The 23,371-nt window shown below is 45.9% G+C and overlaps 2 protein-coding genes across 2 annotated transcripts in view; one reads left to right on the forward strand and one right to left on the reverse strand.

Annotated features, from left to right (window-relative positions):
• The window catches only part of FBXO15 (F-box protein 15), a 78,423-nt gene extending 76,682 nt beyond the window's left edge, over positions 1 to 1,741 (reverse strand). Inside the window, exon 1 of the mRNA XM_075272166.1 lies at positions 1,700 to 1,741. The gene's annotated coding sequence lies outside the window, so the exon portion shown is untranslated. The remainder of the gene's footprint in view (positions 1 to 1,699) is intronic.
• Positions 1,742 to 2,466: 725 nt separating this feature from the next.
• On the forward strand, positions 2,467 to 22,317 carry TIMM21 (translocase of inner mitochondrial membrane 21). The gene is made up of 6 exons (XM_075272167.1): positions 2,467 to 2,807; positions 8,125 to 8,187; positions 8,270 to 8,367; positions 9,853 to 9,926; positions 21,596 to 21,701; positions 21,791 to 22,317. The coding sequence occupies exons 1-6, from the start codon at positions 2,540 to 2,542 to the stop codon at positions 21,884 to 21,886; spliced, it is 705 nt and encodes a 234-aa protein (XP_075128268.1). The 5' UTR covers positions 2,467 to 2,539; the 3' UTR covers positions 21,887 to 22,317.
• The last annotated feature ends 1,054 nt before the right edge of the window (positions 22,318 to 23,371 follow it).

A 23,371-nucleotide genomic window follows, 5' to 3' on the forward strand; every position in this document is an offset into this window, starting at 1 on the left:
ATCAAGAAAACTGGGTTAATTAAAAAAAAGGCTGTACAGATCAATAAATGAAAGGTATGCCTAAAATAGCCTTTCTAAAGGCTATGTAAGGGCTCGTTCAAACGGGAACGGGGGCTGGTGGGGCGGATTTTGGTACCGAGAGTGACGCCGGGAGCCGCATCACTCTCGGGTCAAAACCCGCCTGCCACGAACGTCGTAGTCGTGGCTTCCCCCTCCGGAGTCGGCTCAAATGAATGGGCTGACATTGGAGGTTGCTTCCGCCTGAAGAAAGAGCAGCTCGCTTCTTTTTTCCGCTATCGGCAACATGCCGATAGCGGAAAAAAGAACGCAAGTGGTCTCCATAGACCACCATTGTCTGGAGGTGAATTTTGAGGCGAAATCCGCTTTCAAAATCCACCTCCTTGCCCCCGTGTGAACTAGCCCTTAAAATATGATTATTTAAAAAAACGATATAGACAATAATAGACTCCCTTTAAAAGTTAAAGGGGTTGTCCAGTTTTGCCTGGACAACCCCATTAATGTCCATCGCTCTCATCTTATAACAGATTAGTTATATGTACAAAACCCAAAGGTTAATACCGGTAAAGACTGAAGGAGGATGACAGTACTAGGTAATGCAAGGTTCACATTTGCATTTTGCTCCATTCACACGGAGTAACGCCAGGCGTTTTTTGTGCTTATTTTTACGGCCGTAAAAAGACGTTTCCATTGAGTTCTATAGTAAAATCCGTCCGTAAAAAAACGGACGTAAAAAAACGGACGTATTTTTCTATAGAACTCAATGGAAACGTCTTTTTACAGCCGTAAAAATAAGCACAAAAAACGCCTGGCGTTACTCCGTGTGAATGGAGCCAATTTTATTTTATTTCCATTGTTCAGCTCCAGTATTAAAATACACAATCCAGACCTATCAAATCAAATAATGGATAAGAATGGCGCTTGACACAGCGACTAGCTAAAATGAGGTCTGTCATGGAGCCTGGTGTTTTAGGCTATGTTCACAACGGGGAAAATGGATTCCGCATGTAAACAAACCGTGTGGCTGGCCGCGTCGGAATGCTGATACAGTCCACCGGCATCTCGTCACGGCATTCCACTCCAGATTAGCCCCAAATGAATGGGCCTAATCGCGAGGAAATCTCGCGCCGCAGAATCCGTGGCAAGATAGAACATCTCGCTTCTTTTTTCCGCTACTAGCTAGTGGAAAAAAGAATGGAGTGGCCTCCATTGAAGTCAATGGGAGGCGTTTTGGCAGGCAGATTTTGAGGCGGATTACGTGTCAAAATTTGCTGCCAAAAAACTCTGTGTGAACGAGCCCTTTTACTACACAAAACAGCACAACATTGATACACGATTTTGTTCTGTAGACAGAATTTTCAACGGTAGCTGTACCACATGTGAACATAGTCCAAGCATATACAGGTGACTCATGACTATATAACACTGTAATATACAACTAGTGCAGCTGCACACAGCAACCAATCACTTGTCATCGTATATTCTGAGAAAGAAAAACAGGAAATGTTAGACGCCTGCTGATTGGCCGCACTTGTTTATCAGCCAGGACAATGAAGTAGTCACTTATTCCGGCAGCTGCTGTACACTAGGACTGTTATACAAGTGCACAGACCGGGCCCCTCTAACATGACAATCTCCCACACCCAGCAGCATCAACCGGGAGCCGCCATGTTCCCCTCACCTTATGTGTACTCTGTCCTGTGCCGGTTACCACTGGAGACCTTGGGAGGAGGCGCCTCTATGTGTGCGGAATCTCCACTGCCCCCTAGTGCCCGTACACGCAGCTGCACTGCACTACTCAGCGTCTCACCACTGCCTGTTGCATCTATCTATAGATAGATCTCTATTCTACTGTATATAACTAGATATATAGACATCTCGATAGATAGATAGATAGATAGATAGATAGATAGATAGATAGATAGATAGATGATACTGTATATAGTCCTGTTTATATTTACAGGCAGTATATAGGCCGTTTCCACCATCTCTTATACAGAACAGTATATGTTATTATGGCTCCTGTAGCTAGGAGCACTGCTGGCAGCCTCTGGTCTCTTCTCTGATATGATATGCTGTGTAGGCAGGACGGGCCAGCACTCTGCAGTACTCAGGATATAAGACCAAGGCGTGATGATCCAAGGCGCGGGTGGCTACTCCTACACCGCAGTACATACTGTGCGTTACCAGGAGATGCATAAGTGTCGGTGCCAGGATCTGCCTGTAGTGAATCCCACAAATGTGCGGGGACTACAGCAGACATAGCAGTGCACACAGTATAATACACGCTCATACTGGCTGTTACATGCATGCATGACGGGTCAGGCGCCGCGCTGCCACCCGGGTCATCCTCCGGAGCATGCCGGGAAATGTAGTCCTGTTCTCAGCACACAGTCACAAGACGAGCCGTGTAGAACTACAGTCCCCACAAGGCAGTGCAGAGGTTAACAGTGGGGCCTGCAGCAGCCGCTCACAGGACACATGAAGTTCATTCAGTGAGGGCTGATAACTGCTGCCAGCCATGAGTATGTGTCAGTACCTGTGGCGGGCTGCGGTGAGGCGGCAGCCGCTCCTGTACTGCTCGGTGCCCGGGGCTAAGGGGCACAGCTATATTACTGCCCTCAGTAGCTTCTTACTGCCCCACAGTGGGAGAGCTCCCTCCGCTGGCCGCTGCTGGGTGCAGCCCATCTTCACAGGCAGGTGCTTGTCCCAGGTCCGGGAACAGAACAAGCGCCCTGCTCTACAGACCAAGGCTGAAGGGGCCCCTCCATTAACCGCAGCCCAGAAAGGTACCTGCATTTTACTCTTTTGGGGGGTTATTAGTGGGCCCAATGCAAAGGTTTTATAAATGCACCCCCCCCATCACCAACACTTAGAAATACCTGACTTACACAAATTAGTGGCCCTCACATAGTATAATGCCACCCTAGTGGCCCCATACAATATAATGTACACCTCCAGCTATCCCCACAGTTTACTGTCCCCGTCCGTCAGTCCCCACAGCATAATGTCTCTATTCATCTTCCCCCACAGTTTAATGTTGCCCCCAGTTTAAAGAGGACCTTTCACCACTTTTGGGCACATGCAGTGTTATATACTGCTGGAAAGCTGACAGTGCGCTGAATTCAGCGCACTGTCGGCTTTCCCGATCTGTGCCCGGTGTAAAGAGCTTACGGTGCCGGTACCGTAGTGCTCTATGGTCAGAAGGGCGTTTCTGACAGTTAGCCAGAGACGTCCTTCTGCCTCGCGGCGCCAATCACGCTGTGCTGTGGAGCGGGGAGGAACTCCCCCCTCCCGCTCCTGATAATGCTCGTCTATGGACAAGCGCTGTGAGCAGAGGGAGGGGGCGTTCCTCCCCGCTCTCACAGTTCAGCGCTGCTGTGGAGAAGGACGTACATGACAGACTGTCAGGAATGCCCTTCTGACTATAAAGCCCTATGGTACCAGCACCGCTAGCTCTTTACCCGGGGCAGAGATTGGGAAAGCCGACAGGGCAGTGAATTCAGCGCACTGTCAGCTTTCCAGCAGTATATACTGTAGAACTGCCTGTGCCCAAACCCATGAAAGGTCCTCTTTAATGTCCCCCTCCAGCTGCCCCCACAATATTCTGTCCCTCTCCTACCCAACCCCCGCCCCCCCCAAAAAAAACACCAATACTCACCTTTCCTAGCTCCCCTGCTGTTCTAGTCCAGAGTCTTCAGAGAGCAGACAGCCCCCTACTTCTTCATTGTCATCAACTATATAGTGACTATATAGTGGTAACTACAGACTCTGCAGACAATTTAGGTGAATACAGCACAGGAAACATTTCAGGACTTACAGGTGATGTCTCTGGCTGTAATCATTCGCATTCTGTCTCTATCTGGACTGGACCACCAGTTGTGACTCGTCTCTGTAAAGTTTGCAACACTAACATCTTTGGCTCCTTTTTCAATAAATAAAAAGCACTTCGGTTCCGACACCCAGGACCCCCATTCACAAGATATTTGAATGGGACCACAACATGTGTACATACACCATGGGCCCTTCTCTGTTTACATTGTATCATTCGTTTCAGAGTGTTCATGCAATGTAACTATAACCTCATCCGGTACATCACACGGCCATTATAAAACAGTACAGCGTGCAATATAAACAGAGAATGGGTCACCGTGCTAGCACATGCGCCATGGCCCCATCAAACAGCTGATCAGTGGAGTCCTAAGTGTCATAACCCCTGATCTCTTATTGATGATCTATCCTGATTACTGATCATCAATAAAAATGATCTGGAAGACCCCTGACATAAATACTGATACCTTATGTACATGCGGTTTTATATACCATTAGAAAGCTGACAGAGCACTTTCCCAGTGTGTGCCCTGGGGCTGGAGATATCGGTGCCGTTAGATTTGGCACTGATATCTCTGCACTGTCAGAAGGGCGTTCCTCATAGTTCAGCGTCATCGCTGGGCAGTAAAGAACGCCCCTCTGACAGTACAGGGCTAAGGATGAGTACTGATGGGGCGCGGCATTACTCACAGCCCAGTGAAGCCGCTAAGCTGTGAGGAACCCCCTTCAGATAGTGAGGAGATATCTGTGCTGAAACTAACGCCCCCAATATCTCCAGCCCTGGGGCACTTACTGGAAAAGCCAACAGGGCACTGAATTTGGCGCCCTTTCAGCTTTCTAACGGTATATAAAACTGCATATGCATGATGAGATGAAAAGTCCTCTTTAATGTCCCCTTATATTAATCATCCCATTTATATTCATAAAGCCCTCTAATGACCCTTTATATTCACAATGTCCACAACAACCCCTTTTATAAATAATGTTCTCTATATTCCTTAAGCCCCCTTATATAAATAATCTCCACAAATAATAAAGCCCTCTATTAGGGGGCATTATTCATGGAGAGAGATCACTTACAGTATATAAGGGGGCTGAAAGAATATAAGGGGCTGCATTTAATCCTACTAATATTATAAATGTGAAAGTTTGTGTGTTTGGATGTTTGTGAGTTTGGATGTTTGTTCCTCAATCACGCTAAAACGCCTGGACGGATTTGCATGCAATTTTCCACAAACATAGTTTTCCCTCAGGATTGAGTCACAGGCTACTTTTGGTGCCACTAAACAACATGGCTTCCTAGCAGGAGACTCACAAAAGCAGGACTCCTAGCCCCAGCTATAGACTCACACACACTGCCTGGCATTTCCTGCCTCAACCTGCCTGCACACTCCTTAGGGCTAGTTCACACGTGGGCAAAGGGGAGGTTTTTGACAGCGGAATTCGCTTCAAAAACCTCTCCTTTAACATGGTGGTCTATGTAGACCACTAGCTTTTTTTTTCCTCCTAGCGTTTTCCGCCTGAAGAAGCGACATGACCTTTCTTCAGGCGGAAAACGCCTGAAGAATTGCATAGAAGTGAATGGGAGGCGAAAACCGCGCGGTAAAAAACCGCGCGGTTTTTTGCACACAAAACCGCGCGGTTTTTTGCAAAAAACCGCGCGGTTTTCGCCTGCAGTTTCTATAGCACATATAGGAAAAAAAAACCCTAGCGAAAACCGCTAGCGAAAACCGCGTCAAAAACCTCGTCAAAAACCGCGTGGAATGCAAAAAACAGCGTCAAAAAAACTCCTCGAGGTTTTTTACCTCGCACAAATAAGCTAGGCGGTTTTCACGTGTGAACTGACCCTTACTGTCTCCTCAGGAGTAGCCCTCACTCTACTCACTCACATTTACATATAGCTTTGCACTATACATACACAATACAACACATCACATTGTAATTACATGTATCTCCTATCACTGCTATATACAGTGCCTGATACATATATACCCCTGTACACAGGCTGTATATACTATATAATTACATGTATCTCCTATCACTGCTATATACAGTACCTGATACATATATACTCCTGTACACAGGCTGTATATACTATATATTACATGTATCTCCTATCACTGCTATATACAGTACCTGATACATATATACTCCTGTACACAGACTGTATATACTATATATTACATGTATCTCCTATCACTGCTATATACAGTGCCTGATACATATATACCCCTGTACACAGGCTGTATATACTATATAATTACATGTATCTCCTATCACTGCTATATACAGTGCCTGATACATATATACTCCTGTACACAGGCTGTATATACTATATAATTACATGTATTACCTATCACTGCTATATACAGTACCTGATACATATATACTCCTGTACACAGGCTGTATATACTATATATTACATGTATCTCCTATCACTGCTATATACAGTACCTGATACATATATACTCCTGTACACAGGCTGTATATACTATATATTACATGTATCTCCTATCACTGCTATATACAGCACCTGATACATATATACTCCTGTACACAGGCTGTATAACACATCACATTGTCTGTATCACAACATACACAATATAACACATCAAATCACATTTGCTAGCCCACCAAACTTTTTAAAGCACTTTTACAGTTTCACACGTCTGTGTCCGCCCAATTCTCAACTCACCGCAGACGAAGTCGCGGGTAAAAGCTAGTATATAATATAGATATATATAATGCAGAACATTATATTCTTTCAGCTCCCTCATATAAATGATCTTCCCCCTATAGAAATAATACTCCTATTGACCCCTTATATTATCTATGCCCCTTACATAAATAATCCCCCCCTTATAGGAATAATGTCCCCTAACATGCCCTTTATGCAAAAAAACCCAAAAATTATTCTCACCTGTCTGCGATCTCTTGCTGCTCTGCTCCTGCCCTTTCGCTTCTCTGTGAGGCGCGTGAGCATAGATAGGACATCTCGCCACAGAAAGCGGAATGATATGACATCATTGCGCCGTCCTTTATGCCCTTCTCGCAATAGTTTATGGTGGCCCCCACGTAATCAGTCCTTCACCCCACCAGCTACATCACTATCTTCAACTCATCGCCGTTAAGGACACTGATGAGCTGAAGTTGGGACAGCAAGACAGCAAATGCAGAACTGTCCCAAGGGGGCCCCAGCTTGCATAGGGAAAATACAGATAACTAGGCCTTGGCACACTTCTGAACACACAGCTTGAAGTTGCTATAGATCACTGCTGTCCTTCTGTCCAGAAAATTTCTGTAAGGCCCAGGCTATACATGTCATGGTTGTTGTTAGTTGCCGCTGGGTTATTCCACTGCAATAAACAGTAGCAGTGTAGTGGATGGAAATTAAATCACATACGCACAGCCTCTTATAATACCGCACCAGGGTTTGGCGCTAAAAGTAGCAACAAAACACCTGAAGATTAGAGATGAGCGAGTAGTATTCAATTGAAAACCTCCCATGCATAGTTATTGGTGTAATCGGTCGAATACCACGCGGTAAACACAGTAAAAATTTGATGCCCCTCCCACCTTCCCTGGAGCTTTTTTACACCAATGCACCACTATGCAGGGGACGTATTCGATCGAATACTACTCACTTATCTCTACTGAAGATGGAAAAACAACCAAGGGTATGACCAAAGAGGACATGTTGATTTCCAGGAGGAAGGGAAAAAAAGCAATGAATCCACAGCAAAATGTATATAAGTTGTTTGATGGCTGCAAAATTGATGTAGATTTCAACCTAATCTTTGTGAAATCCACAATGAAAATTCACAGTATAAATTGACATGCTGCAGAATAAGGCCAGGGATACGTGGGGCAAGTTTCAAAGCAGGTTAGTGTTATGTAATCCTCTCTGGTCCCATCCAAGAGCTGCGTAATGAATCTTTAAATCCAAAGACTGTCAATTCATGCTGTTAACTTTACTGCGGATTTCAGCTTTTGCAGTGTAAAAGTGGGAAATGAAGATATGACACAAACCACTCCAGTATGTAGTTTTTGCTGTCCCCAATTTTTGAAATGACAAAATGGTAAAATCTTTAGTTTATGTAGTGTATGTAGGTGTAATGCCAACTCTTCAAGGAGTCTGGGAGATATCTTTCCAAAAAGTTGGAAAGTATGCTGACACTCGACTTAAAATAAACTATGGCATGTTGGAAAATGACCATTTAACTACTTTTCACCATCTATTGATTCTGAAGCTTGCTCCCCTGTCATTTCTTACAGTGAAACAAGCAGGAACAGACTTTACCTATCTTATCGTGGCGCTCATAGGTGCTGGGATCACAGGTGAGCAGATGACATTTGTCTTTGCTTCTGAAGAAATCATTGTGTATAGGTTTGTATTAACGTTGCTTATGTTATTGTGCAGGGGGCCTTTTATATGTGGTGTTCAAGGAACTGTTTTCTTCTTCAAGTCCTAGTAAATTATATGGGAATGCATTTGAGAAGTGCCGAAACCACCCTGAGGTAAGCACAAAGCTTAGTTACAGGGGTTGTCTCATAAAGACAAGTCCTTTCCATATGTCCTTTTAGGTCTAAAGGTCTGGTTCCTCCTCTATAAACCAAAATGGAAAGCCATTAAAGGGATTTTAAAAGGAAGTTAAGAATAAATAAATAATCCTATTCTTCTGTACCCGGTGCCTCCCACCATGGTCTTGTCCATTGTTCTCTTCTGGTGGAAGTCCCCAATACACACGACCTCTAAGGCCAATCAGCGACCTCAGCAATGGACATAGGATGTCACGGCCAGTGAGGAATTCCACTGCAAGAAGACAGCTGAGCAGCAGGACCGAGCTATTGGGCCCCATTCGCACGGGATGGCATATTTTAGTCCTGATTTTGTTGCGGGAAGCCGCGTCAAAATAGGACCAAATTGCGCCTGCCGCGGCTTCCCACTCCGGAGTAGGCCCAAATGAATGGGCCTAGTCCGGAGGATGCTGCCGCGAGGCGGACATTGCGGCTGAATCAGCCGCGGAATCCGCCTGAAGAAAGGGCAGCTTGCTTCTCTTTTCCGTGAGCGGGAACATACCGCTCACGGAAAAAAGGAAGCTAGCAGTCTGCATAGACCTCTATTGTGAGGGGCCGGATTCTGAGGTGGATTCAGCGCCAAAATCACCGGGATGAGGAGAGTATGTAAAAAAATAAAAAAATAATAATATATATATTTAATTAAAACATGTAAACATGGACAACCTCTTAATTAAGCAGGCATGATTTTCCAATCCTGAGGATCCTGCTGGGCAGAAGGGCGTTCCTGGCTAACTGTCAGAAACGCCCTTCTGACACTAAAGCGCTACGGTAACGGGACCGATAGCGCTTTACACCGGGCACAGATCGGGAAAGCCGATAGTGCGCTGAATTCAGCGCACTGTCAGCTTTCCAGCAGTATATAAAACTGCATGTGCCCAATCTGATGAAAGGTCCTCTTTAAAAGCTATACAAGGTAGTCTTTGAAATAGATTCAAAATATGCTGATGCTGTCACCCATGTCTTGTATCTGTAGCAATGTCTTATAGTTTAGTATAATTTACCTGCCATGACCCTACACTTTGAGTATGATGTAACTATAGGTCCTGAAAGGTCTTTGTAAAGCTGCACTGACTTCTGCTGATACCATAGGGGAAGGTAATGGGTGCATGGTGACCTGTCTGTGAGAGAGAGAAGGTGCAGTGATGTATTTTCATGGAAGACGTAGGGAAGAAGATCAGGAGGGTGGGACCTTGATGAATCGGAAGCCACATGGTAGCTACACAAGTCCAAGCTAGAAAAGTCAGACTATGTTTAGAAGATCTACTGAAGAAGTTCAATGCAGAATAAGGAGAGATTCTTTCTATTGAGAGGTCATAGTCTTTCAGACAATATGAGTAAAAAAAAATCACCAGAATGTCCATGTAAATGAATATTAATTACAGTTATTTGCGTTTAATATGATTTTATTGTTTATATATAAAGGTCATTGGGGCTCTTGGTGAGCCTATCAAGGCATTTGGAGAGGCCACAAGGCGTGGAAGAAGACAGCATGTTGCGTAAGTTTTAGGGACAGAAATAATATGTAAGATATTTCACATTATCATTCATATAATAAGTATGAACTTGAAATTTGCTAATCGTAAATGGGTGACCATGACATGCATTGCTAGATTAAAAAAAATAAACCTCTAAAAAGGTATGCTTAAAATCACAGTGAAGAGGATTTCCAGTGTCCTCAGTCTAAACCAGCATTATTAACATAAGGTGCACACAGTGTCTGAAATGCCAGTTTTTTGGTACAAATATTTGTTAGTAAATCCGCCCCATAAAGTCCAGTGTATTGATGAATAGACAGCCCATCCTTCTTCATCCCCCCTCCCCAGATAGGAGAATGACAGGTTGCTGTTATGCTTGTATACACAGATGAAAGTTGGTCATTTCAGAGAGGGGTGAAGGAGCATTCCCCTCATGAGCATACCATTTAGGGCGGGTTCACACCTGCATCCGTGTCCACTTTAGGCAGTCCAGCTGGGTTTCCGTCTTCTGCCCCGAGAAACTGGACAGAGGACGGAAATCTGGCAGTCAGTTTTCAAACCCATTCAAGTGAACTGTGGCTTGAGGCCTAGGAGTTATGGTAGTGTTGAGGGAGAACCCCCGCCAAAGTACGGGTCACTTACAGTGGTCAGTCACCTGCTCCAAATTAATCATGCATGTGCGCGCTGAATAGAATTAATTCTGACAAGTATATCAGAGTTAATCCCAGTCCATGCAACAAGCGTGATGCCTATTCACACAGAACTGAGGTTTATTGAGAAAAGCACAAATCTTATACAGGAATGCAAGAAAGATAAGATAACGGCAGGCTGTAGGCATATACGTCTTGTATCCGAATACACTGGCGGCCAGTCATTGGCCCTCAATTTTAAACATCTTCTTAAGTTTCGATTCCCAGGAAAATGATGTTATCTTTCTTGTAAATCACATGACAATTGTGTGCGTCAGCATCTGGGTGCGGTACTGGATACAGGTGCCATCTTAATGTGTATAAGGTATAATAAGCTTGCATAGAGAAAAATATAATTTCTTAAGCAGTATAAGAGATATATAAACACAGGAATATATGGGTTTACCTTCACAATCCCCCCTAAATTATATTTTTCTCTCCCTAATACTGTTGTTGACTAAGTTGACCTTTGCAGCTGTCTCATGGTGGGGAGGGGTAACCTGGAGACTTCACTTGACTACTGGAGCCAATGTTCCTAACAAACACCAACTCCTTCCATCAAGACTTATCACACCATGGGAGTCTGCCAATCCCTAAACCTGTCCCTAAATCAATCCTTGACGTGAAATGAAATTGTTCTTCTGAGAACTTGGGGGTTTTACCACAGGCATATCTATCTCAGTCATCTGGAGTAATGAGTCTCCTTCTCCAGTGGAGATAACCATCTCTATGCTAGCAACCTTCAACATCAATCTCTTGTAAATGGGAACACAACAACACAGAGCAATCAGTCCCAGGACCAATAGTCCCACCATCACCATACCCAGGGTAATAAAGAATTGCTTCCAACCTCCAGCCCATTCTGTCATCCAGCTAGCCCATGAGGTGTCAACTCCAGTATTTCTCTTTAATTCTCCAGCTAGTCCCTTTATCTTGTTTAGGGCCACCGTAATTTTACCATCCACCCCAGTGTTTTCCGGAATGTAAGTACAACATTCTTCACCGATCATGGAGCAAACTCCTCCTCTTTCTGCTGTGATCATGTCAATGGCTAATCTGTTCTGAAGGGTCATTCTAGTGTTTGGACCTAATTCCTCAATTATCCCCTGGAAGGCATCTCGGCTGTAGTTGACAAATCTCTGCTGATTGTAACACAGGTAGTTAATCCAGTCAGTGTTTTTGTTAACTTGCACTTGAGGGATTATAGAGGCAAATCCTGCAGCAATCTGATCTTGGGCTTTAAACTGATCAGGGACCCCCCTTGGCACTCCAATGGCATCAATGTACACACTAGGGTCAGACTGGAAATCTTTCAACAGGGCTGATCTTTTCTCCCTTGTTGATGTCTGCGACTTAGAACCCTGATCTCCTTCTTCTGGGTCCCAAGGGGTTATCCTGAAGGGCATAACTACTTTCACCAATGTGCACTGACCTCTCCAAGTTTGTGGTAGTTTGTTTCTGAGTCTACCATCCCCACACAACCAAAATATATCAAACAGGGCTCGGGTAAGGTTTTGGAGAGAAGAGGAGGGGATGGATGAATTTTTCTTACAAAAATCTGGACCAAAGATCCCCAGCCCAGTCCCTGCCACCTCATTGGCTGTAAAACAGGTGTAATTACCATCATGGACATATATCTCTCCTGGGGGTCTCACCCTTAGGTGACTAGTGACTAGGGGAAGGTATTCTGGGCATCTATTATCAGATTTGTTCCTCATTAAGTTCAGTAGGCAATCAGTACAGTTCCCTTCAGGTAGCTCAAAAGGAATGGTGGTCAAGTGCACATTGGCTGCAGCACATGCCAGGCAACTGACGGTGATGTTTGCTGCTCTGACTGTATACCTGACCCATTCCACCCACAGATTCTTCCTAGGGCTGGTTTGGGTTTCAATGGAAAATGCATCTTGCCAGGTCAGGCCTGGGATGGGAATCACCTCCTGGACAAGCTGGTCCTGCTTTTGGGTATCCATTTTTGGGGCTTCAGTAGGCCTGGATGATATATCTTTGAGCTCTATCACTCCCAGCCTCCCAGCTAAGATTCCCCCATACATACCCAGGACATATTTCCCAACATCCCCTGAGGATGGGTTCTCTATGTTTAGATATAAAGGGAGACAAACCTTTGGCTTATTGTCTTTGCAATGGGCTGGGTTCCACACCCCCTTGGTCAGTGTCATTCGACTTATCAGGGACTTCCCATTCTTGTCTTTCTTATCTAGACCCTCTTGGGGACGGTAGGCCCAATCTGCCCCCGTGTTCCAACCCACATCAGACCAGTAATAACAGTTCTCATTGCCAGGTCGGGTAACACACAAGTAAGCTTGACCTCCCCCCCCCCTTGCCTGTACATTGGGTCATAGTAGAAGTTTAGACATTCAACCACATTACAAAAATCAAACTGGTAGGTGACTACCGGGGCCGTGGTATTTACCCAAAAAGTGGTACTGGGAAGACTGAGTACTACTGGAGTCAAGATACTCAGTACTATTAAAAGGATATGCATTATTCTGCTTCAAGTGAGGATCTCTTGCAGTGAGAAGCGTGGATCCAGAGGTCCTTCCCTTCGAGCTTCACAGCAGTGGGAGTGATCAGCAGGACTCGATAGGGACCCTCAAATCTTGGTTCCAAACAGTCTTTTCTGACGTGCTTCTTCAGGTATACACTATCCCCTGGCTTGAAGGGATGCACTGTGTCACCTGTAGACTCTGGAAAAGAAGCAGAGACTAGAGAGCGGGAGTTAGACAATTCTTGAGCAAGAGAAATCACAAACTGCACAAGCTTATCCTGTCCTTTCTGCAACTCTTGAGTCTCTATCTCAGCTATCTTAGGTGGGGAACCAAACAGAATCTCATAGGGAGTGAGCCCATGCTTAGACTGTGGGGTATGTCTGACATGATACAGAGCTATGGGCAGCAACTCTGGCCAGGGAAGAGGGCTGTCCTGGCTCATTTTGAGAAGTTTTGTCTTGAGAGTACCATTCATCCTTTCAACCTTCCCTGAACTCTGTGGATGGTAAGGTGTATGGAGACCTTGGTGGGCACCCAGCATGAACCATAGTTCTGAAAACACTGAGGCTGCAAAAGCTGGACCTTGATCACTTTCGATGGCCTCTGGGACCCCAAATCTGCAGGCAATCTCAATCAGCATCCTTTTTGCAGTGGTCTTGGCAGTCATGTTCTTCACTGGGTACGCCTCCGGCCATCCTGAAAACATATCCACTACGACCAGCACGTATTCATATCCTCCAACCGGAGGCATGTGAATATGGTCAACTTGGATCCTTTGCCATGGGTAGTCTGGCTTGGCAAGGTGTTGGGTAGGAACAGGCTGAGTGCTGCTTGGATTGCAGGTTTGACAGACTTGACAGGCTTGGTTGTAGGCAGTCAGGGTAGTGCTGATTCCAGGCGCGTGGTAGTATTTTCTCACGAAGGCTAGAGCCTGGTTCTTCCCTCTGTGTGTCATTCCATGTGCCCAAGCAGCTACAGCTGGATACATGCGCCTAGGGAGACAGTAGACGCTGTTCAGTTTCCATAACTGAGTATCCTTTTCCATTTCTGCTCCATCTTTCTTCCATTGTCTCCTTTCATCTGGTGGTGTTTGCGCTTGTTCCTGTTGTAGCTTCTGGAGGGATATTTTGACTGCAGCTGGTGTCTCTAGTTCTTTTCCAGGTGGCTCTTCATCCCCCTCTTTTCTTTTCTGTGCTCTAGTGGTCACCATTGCTACTTCTGCCCCTCCAGGTTTCCACTGGAGCTCCTGGTTCTGCCACTTGACTGCCACAGGTTTCAGTGCAGCTTGTTTTGCAGCTTGATCTGCAAGATGATTTCCTCTGGCTTCTCTGCTGTTGATCTTCCCATGAGCCTTCACTTTGAGTACTGCTACCTTCAGTGGTTTGGTCATGGCTTCCATGACCCCTCGGACTAATGCAGCATGCTTCACAGGAGTTCCTGAAGCAGTGATAAAGCCTCTATTCTTCCAGATGATTCCAAAGTCATGAGCAATCCCATAGGCATATCGAGAATCAGTCCTTATGTTCACTGTCTTCCCTTCTGCCATTTCCAGGGCAGTTTGCAAGGCAATCAACTCAGCTTCTTGAGCTGATCTGCTGGCTGGCAAGGCTTCTGCTACCAGAACTTGGTCTTCAGTTGTCACTGCAAATCCTGTGTGGAATTTTCCACCACCATCTGCATATCTTGATCCATCCGTCCATAGTTCCAGGTCTGCATTTGGAATTTCCGAGGTGGCCATATTTTCTGGCTCTGCTGTTTCTTCTTCAAGGGCTGCTAAACAGTTGTGTTCACCATTCTCATCAGGTTCCAAAGTGTAAGGTCTGGCTACATCAGGATCCATTCCTCTTGTCTCCCCCCTTGGAACCTGTGGCAGGAGGGTGGCAGGGTTAAGGGTAGTACAGCGCTTGAAGGAAACATGGCTGGGGACCACAAGGGAGAGCTGCAGTCGAAGATGACGTTGTTGGGTGAGGTGTCGAGGTAGGGTGAGTGTGAGGATAGCAGCCAGGTCATGAGGAGCTTGAATCACCAGGTCATGGCCCAGGACAATGTCAGCCACTTTATCCAACAGTCTTTGTGCAGCATGGACAACCCGGAGGCAGGAAGGTGAGGTCCTGGCAACAGGGTCAAGGCGGCAAGAGTAATAACCAAGAGGGCGCTGCCTTCCACCATGCTCTTGGGTAAGGACTCCAGAAGCATGTCCCTTGGATTCAGACACATATAAGTTGAAGATCTTGGTGTAGTCTGGCAGGCCCAACGCAGGTGCTTGGACTATGGCATTCTTCAAAAAGAGGAAACAATCCATGTAAGTCTGGTGCGTAAGGGGGTCACAGATTTCATCTGGGTCAGGAGGAGGGAACGGGCTGCACTTGAGAGTCTCATAGAGAGGCTGCATGTACTCTGAAGCATCTGGAATCCATTGTCGACAATAGGTGACTAGTCCCAGGAAAATTTGCATCTTAGCAGTTGTGGTGGGATACGGTATGGACCAGATGTGTTGTTTCCTCTCATCCGTGAGATGCTTGACCCCTTGTGAAACACAATGTCCCAGAAATACAACCTTTGGAAGGCACCACTGGACTTTAGCCTTTGAGACTTTGCAGTTGATGTTGGAGAGATGTTGCAGTAGGGAGATTGACAAATTTTCCATTTCAGGGTAGTTTAAGGGACCACACAAAAGAAGGTCATCCACATATTGGAGCAGGGTGGCCTGAGGGTGCATTGCAGTCCAAGGTGAAAGACAAAGTTTCAAAGCTTGGGTGAACTGATTAGGACTGTTTTGCGCTCCTTGTGGAGTTCTGGTCCATGTGAGTTGGGACCCTTGAAAGGTGAAGGCAAAAAGTAGCTGTGAGTTTTCATGTAGTGGGACACTGAAGTATGCGTTTGCTAAGTCAATTACCGTAAACAAACACGCATCTTGAGGGACCCCACTGAGCAAGGTGTTTGGGTTGGGTACCACAGGAGTCTCAAGTATGGTGACAGCATTCACAGCTCTGAGATCTTGTACTAGGCGGTATCTGTCAGGTTGGCCTTTGGCCGTTTTCTTCTTGACTGGGAACAAGGGCGTATTGCAGGGTGATGTGCAGACTTTGAGGACCCCAATGGACAGATATGCTGCAATCTGCTCTCCAAGGCTAACTTCTTGGGCCTGTTTGAGTGGATACTGTGGAACACGAGGGAAGGGGACACCTTCCTTTAAATGTACCATCACAGGAGGCACAGGGAGCAGACCCACATCGTCAGGACCGGTAGACCACAGGGTAGTGGGAAGACTCTCAAGAACATACTGAGGAATTCCAGAATCTGGGTTATGTTCCTCCTGGAGAATCATCAACGGCAGAGCCTTTAGGACGCAGACTCCTGTGGTGGGGTCATCATCATCCGGACGCTTGATTCTGAGTTGCATACCATCAGTATCATAGGTAATCTGTGCTCGAAGTTTCTTCAGTAAGTCTGAGCCTAGTAAGTTCAGTGGGCATGTGTCTGAGACAAGAAATCTGGCGGTGACATCTGGGAAAGGACCCAAGGGGACTGGGACCGTTAGCCTGTTTTTCTGGCGTTTGCCTTCAAGTCCTATACAGGACATCCAATCATCAGAGAGTTCAACTGTAGGAGGCAACTTGGACTTGTGAATAACAGAAGTGGACGCCCCTGAATCCACCAAGAAGTCCATAGGCACATCAGCCACGTTCAAAGTAACTTTGCCACACGTGGGAGATGAGCCCACAACAGCCATGGCGGGCCCAGGTTGTCCTCCCCGTCACTGGCGAGGCCAGCCAACTTGGTTGACAGGTCCAGTGGGCACATCATTTCCACGGTATCCGATGGTCCTGGGTCTTTGGGGGCACTGTCTCCTCAGGTGGCCGAACTGTCCACACTCCCAACAAGAGCGGAGTGGTCTTGGTCCATTAGGGATTCCCCTAAATTGTTGCATCTGTGTAGGCTGAAGTAATTGAGGTAGTTGAGGTAGTTGAGGTAGTTGATATTGGCCATAAATCTGATAAGGATTGACTGGAGGGGGATACGGGCCAATCTGAGGGGCCTGCTGGGCCAGGGCCTGTTGTGGGGGTACCTGACCAGTGGGAGCTGATGTGGGGACTGCAGGAAGAACAGGGCATAAAATGGAATCATCTGCATCAGCATCATTTTCTTCCTGCACCATGAGGGCCGCAGCTTTCCTTTTGGCTTTCTCAGGCCCTTCTTTGGTCATGGATCGGGCAAACACCTTGGCCACTGTCACAGCATCTTGAATGGTACCACTTACACAATCAGGTCGGATGGCAAGAACCCTGTCCTTCAGTGGTTCCCGGAGGCCTTCCACAAAGGCTTTGGTAAGGAGTAATCTGTGTGCCTTGGCCTGGTGTGAGAATCCCAAATCATCGAACATCTGATTAAGTCTGGAGGAAAATTGGTCAACTGTCTCTTGGGGGCCCTGTACCACATCTTGCAGTGACCCTTGTTGTTCAGTGAGAGCTTCCTGTGCCCACAACTTCAGTTGCTGACAGTAAGACTGCCCTGAGGCAAAGGTATCTGTTGCTGGTGATTGGCTGGCATCAAAGGCTGAGGCCATCAGTGGAAGGAAGCTGTCAGAGGCCTTGATGTCAGTTAGGGCCTGCAGATCTTGCCAGGTGGCTGCATATGTCTTCTGAATTTGACACATACGTCTATAAAAGGGCATAGGTTGTTTTTCAGGGTCAGGCATGGTGGCCACTAAGGTAGATACTTGTTGAGGAGTAAATTTAACATATCTTAGTTCTCCTTTCTCCGGGGGCGGCAGTGGATTTGGTGACTGGAGATAAGATTCCATGTCGGGATTAGTCTGTGACTCCTTCAGAGGTTGATTGGGTGGCGTACTCACCATGAGTGGTGGAAACGCCAGAGAGGGGGTATCAGACCTCTCAGGCTTGACTGTGGGATTCTCCTTCAAACACGCTTCTAGTAGTGGCAACTTGTCTGGGTCATCAGTGACCACCCGAATATCATTAAGTTGTGTATTCTGGGTAGCGATAAAGGTCTTGATAGTATCCATGAGGATTGGTATTGCCCTCTGGGCCGGGAATTTGAACAAACCAGTGGATATCAGTGGAAAGATGACAGATTGGATACCCCGTTGGTTGCAGGATGTGGAGGACAGGTAATCAAGTACATTCCAAACAACTGTCTGTAATAACTTCTCGCATTCCTGAGCCCGACTTGAGTCATAACAGGGGCCCACTGCATGCACAATCAGAACATTTGGAAGGTTTCCAGGGCCAGTAACAGCTATCTCACCAGTAGGGACTGAACCCTGTTCGACTATCAGATCACAGTCTCTTTGAAGACTTGGGCCAGCTGCCAGGGACAGTATTCTAGCTAGGCCTCCCGTATGCTTCAGCTGTTCATTGGCAGGATTCACAATGACATCAGCAGTGGTGGTGGTAATATCTCCTAATCCCACGGTCAAGACAATCTGGCGGCCTGTGTTCCCTACATAGCCCTTGCAGGTTTTGTTACTCCATTGCTCAGCGGGCCTGAGCAGGGTTACCGGAGGCCTAGCTGGCCTGACCTTTCCCGGTTGCACTGGAATGGCTGGTGTAACAACCGGAGGAGGAGGTAGAGGAGAAGGAGGTGGAGAAGGAGGAGGAGGAGGAGTCTTTGAGGACCTGCGCTTAGGGTTGGTTTGCGGAAGGGGGATCAGTGGCTCTTGAAGAGGTTTGGGTGGAAGAGGCAGAGTATCATCGTCCGGGTCGGCCCACTCAGATCTGTCACTGGTGGATTGGGCTTCAGGGTCAACCACCTGTCTTCTAGCCCGGAGCACAGCTAATGCTTCCGGAGTGCTAAAACAGTCCATCATATTAGGTACTACTGGAAAAATGCCAGTAGTAGGCTTGAGGCCTTGCGTGTCACCATGCGGTTCACCAGAGGCCGGGGCGGAAGCAGGGCCCTGGTAGTAAGCACCGGAAGGAGTAAGCACTGGATATAGAGGGGCGGTGGGCTGAGTGTGTGGCACGTCACCAGGAGTAGGAGGAGGAGGTAGTGGAGAGGAAGGAGGAGGTGGTGGAGAAGGAGGAAGAAGGGGGGCCTTTGAATCCTTTCCCTCGAGCTGTGGTCTGTGCGTTCCACAGTTAGAACAGACGTCACGCCAGTCAGGGTTCTGCATACCACAGTTAAAACATGTCCACGCCCTCAGCTCGCTCTCAGCGCCATCTTGGTAGGGCGGTGGCGCAGGATTCTTGGAAACAACCATCTCAGACTCCATGACATTCTTTACATAGCCATAAATCTGTTCACCCCCCATCTCTCCTGTAACTTCTTCAAATCCTTCAATTTGCAGTGCTCGTGCCACTCGGAGGTGGGCTTGAGCCGTCTCCAAGAGACCCTTATCTTCCAACATTCCTCGTGACTCCTCCAACATTTTTCTCCACAGACTGGGCTGCAATCGGCCCGTAGGAGGCACCTCAGCCAGTTTATACATTCTCAAAGCTTCCTTCACATATTTCTTGCCTTCCCTGATTCGAACTAAATCAACAGCAGTCTGTGCCCCATCAGGCAACACATGTTTCTTCTTGAACAGCCGCAACATTGTCAGCGTCCCGATATTGCTTATCCGCCTGTGCACTGACAGATATGTGACCCCACAACCTCACCACCAACAAAGTCACCTTTACCGGTTTCAGACTCTTGTTGTCAGGTCCCTGACCACAGGTTGCAGTCACTGGGCAATATCAAAAAACCTAAAACAATCCAACAGCACCCGTCCTCCTCCCTGACGGCCTCATGCAGTGGATCAACAGTCAAATCACACCCACCACCGCACCCGTCCTCCTCCCTGACGGCCTCATGCAGTGGATCAACAGTCAAATCCCACCACTGCACCCGTCCTCCTCCCTGACGGCCTCATGCAGTGGATCAACAGTCAAATCACACCACTGCACCCGTCCTCCTCCCTGACGGCCTCATGCAGTGGATCAACAGTCAAATCACACCACTGCACCCGTCCTCCTCCCTGACGGCCTCATGCAGTGGATCAACAGTCAAATCACACCACTGCACCCGTCCTCCTCCCTGACGGCCTCATGCAGTGGATCAACAGTCAAATCACACCACTGCACCCGTCCTCCTCCCTGACGGCCTCATGCAGTGGATCAACAGTCAAATCACACAACAGCAAGGCTTAGTGCCAGGGACCACTAGTTGCGACTGTCCAAAAAGATCACATATACTACTCTATATCAAGGAGGGCAAGAAATTCACTTCCCGGAATCTGCAGCATCACAGGTGACTGAACACTCGGTGATAGGTATATATATATATCGGTGAGGAAAAACAAGTTCAGACTACGGCTCTAGGACCCACCTATCTGTATCACTCAGACTGGACAATCGATCCAACTGGATCACCTGTTAGCCAGACAACAACACACCGACGGCCACCAGCAAATGACACATATATGAATATGCATACACTTACCGTGACTCTAATGAGGGTGATCAGGCCTCAGGTCGGTGAGACATTGTCCAGCGTCCAGGGTCCGGCGCGGGTCAGTCGTCCACAGTGGTCCTATGGCCGGTCCCGGGTTTCGGCACCACTTGTTGAGGGAGAACCCCCGCCAAAGTACGGGTCACTTACAGTGGTCAGTCACCTGCTCCAAATTAATCATGCATGTGCGCGCTGAATAGAATTAATTCTGACAAGTATATCAGGGTTAATCCCAGTCCATGCAACAAGCGTGATGCCTATTCACACAGAACTGAGGTTTATTGAGAAAAGCACAAATCTTATACAGGAATGCAAGAAAGATAAGATAACGGCAGGCTGTAAGCATATACGTCTTGTATCCGAATACACTGGCGGCCAGTCATTGGCCCTCAATTTTAAACATCTTCTTAAGTTTCGATTCCCAGGAAAATGATGTTGTCTTTCTTGTAAATCACATGACAATTGTGTGCGTCAGCATCTGGGTGCGGTACTGGATACAGGTGCCATCTTAATGTGTATAAGGTATAATAAGCTTGCATAGAGAAAAATATAATTTCTTAAGCAGTATAAGAGATATATAAACACAGGAATATATGGGTTTACCTTCACAGTAGTACCAGAAAATAATCTCTGTTACATTGAAGTAGTACAGGGTAACATCACAGGAAGAGGAACTTAACTGGGTTTTGGGACCATCTCTATGCCAATGTCAAGTCTGCTGTAGTCTGGGGCTGGTATGATTGTGGCTGTCCAGAGAGAAAAAAGGAATGCAGATAAAACTGAATTCTGAGGAACTACAACAGTATGGGTAGAAAGTAGAGCTGATACACTGAACAAATGGGTATAAGGATAGGAAGAAACCCAAGAGGGGAGCAGTGTCCATCAGGCCAATAGACTGAGCTTATGTATGTATTTTCTGTGGTATGTATAGAGCACATCAAAACACCAGTGTTTAATAAAATAAAATGTTACTATGCTAAGACCATGGCTAAGAGAGGTGTTATGTTCCATATATACTGTTCTTTTACTTTTTATTCAGCTCATCTGAGTATTTACAAGATGGCTTGAAGTGTATGCGGTTGAAGTTTTACATTTCGGGTTCTGAACCAAGATTGCAAGGTGTTGTGCATACAAGTTTGAAAGAGGTATTTATCGGTATTATTTATGTCTAGTCACAAATAACCTTTTTCTTTCCCTTTATCAATATAGACCTTTTCTCCATTTTGTTTTGCAGAACCCAGAAAGCAAGAAGTATGAATTTCAGTATATAATAGTTGAAATCGACACTATTCCACGCCGAACTATTGTTGTGGAGGATAATCGTATATGAATTAGGAAAGTACTGTTGTAATGAGCAGTCTTTAATGGTGTGAAAAGCTTTTCTGGAGTATTGGAATCCATAAGGCTTGCTTTGGCAGGAAATGCTGTGCCCAGGATGAGCGTCAAATGAATCGTGACTCGCTTGTTTGCAAGAAGGGAACTGAAATGAATCATACAGTTATTTTATTCACAAGACATATGAAGACTTCTTGACCCTTTATCTGTGATATGTGTCTTTGTGCCTAAAACAGAAAAATAGGCAATTGAACTTCTGCTAAATACGCACTGTTCATATTGTGATTATTTTTTTGTATCCTGAATGTCCTTTTTTTTATATATTTTTAATAAGACCAGGGCATTACAAAAAAGCCTGATCGTACACTGTAATTCATTATACTTCAATAAACACTGATATTGTGCGCAAACAGTTCATTGCATAAGCAGAGATATAAAGAATAAAATAAAAAAAGTTTTGTTATTTCTGCTTATTTCTCTAATTTCCGGTTTGTAAACAAATTTAAGAGAACACTTGCTGGATGACAAGATTAAAGAATGTTCAGTTGCACAAACTGTAAAGTGTAAAAGGCGCATAGGAGATTTCACTTGGTATTGCTCTTTGAGGGCAATTTATTTCTTCTGGCCAGATTCTATAATATAATTTTATATCTTATGTAATAAAAAGAAGCACTTGCCATCTAGAAGTCAAGGATGTATGTAGTATGGTTCACGGCGCCCAAAGGAATGGTCTGAGACCAAAATAAAGGGTCTTCTTAGGAACAAAACACCAACTGTGTATGTGGGCAGTGTCTGGTATTGTACATGAATGAGTATAATAAATAATAATTTTAGTTACTTTATATAGCACTAACATATTCCGTAGCACTTTACAAATCAGGGGACACATGAACAGACAGAACAGACAATATGAGACATTACAGTGTGACAAAGAAATAAATATTTCAAACAGTAGGACGCAGGGATCTGCTCACAAGAGCTTACATTCTGTGAGGAGGTGAGGGACACAAGAGGTCAGAGGGCTTGTTTGCTACGATGGTCCAGCTATCTTTCAATGGAAAAAAAAGTTATGTATCTGAAGCTGTATGAGCCGTCACCAGCCGGTCTCTGTGAATAAACAAATACTAAGTGCAAATAGTGCAATGTAACTTCTAGATGGAGAGGACAGGATCTAAGGAACACAGGAGGAAGGACAAAAAGAGTTATTGTTCTATACTTCCGCACTCTATACTATGATCAGGTCACGTGATAATCCTGACCAAACAACTGTGATTTTAAGGTATTCTGTAATGAATGGGCAACCAATATATCTACTGACACGAGGTAGATGCGTCTGCATACCTGTGGATGAAAGATGAGTCTGGTGGCTGTATTCAGGACAGATTGTAGAGGAGAGAGTTTAGTAAGAGGAAGCCCAATTAGAAGAGAAATGCAATAGTGAAGATGAGAGAGAATCAGAACGATAATGAGGGTGTTTGAT

This window comes from Leptodactylus fuscus, chromosome 4 (genome assembly GCF_031893055.1).
Source record: "Leptodactylus fuscus isolate aLepFus1 chromosome 4, aLepFus1.hap2, whole genome shotgun sequence".
Taxonomy (NCBI): Eukaryota; Metazoa; Chordata; class Amphibia; order Anura; family Leptodactylidae; genus Leptodactylus; species Leptodactylus fuscus.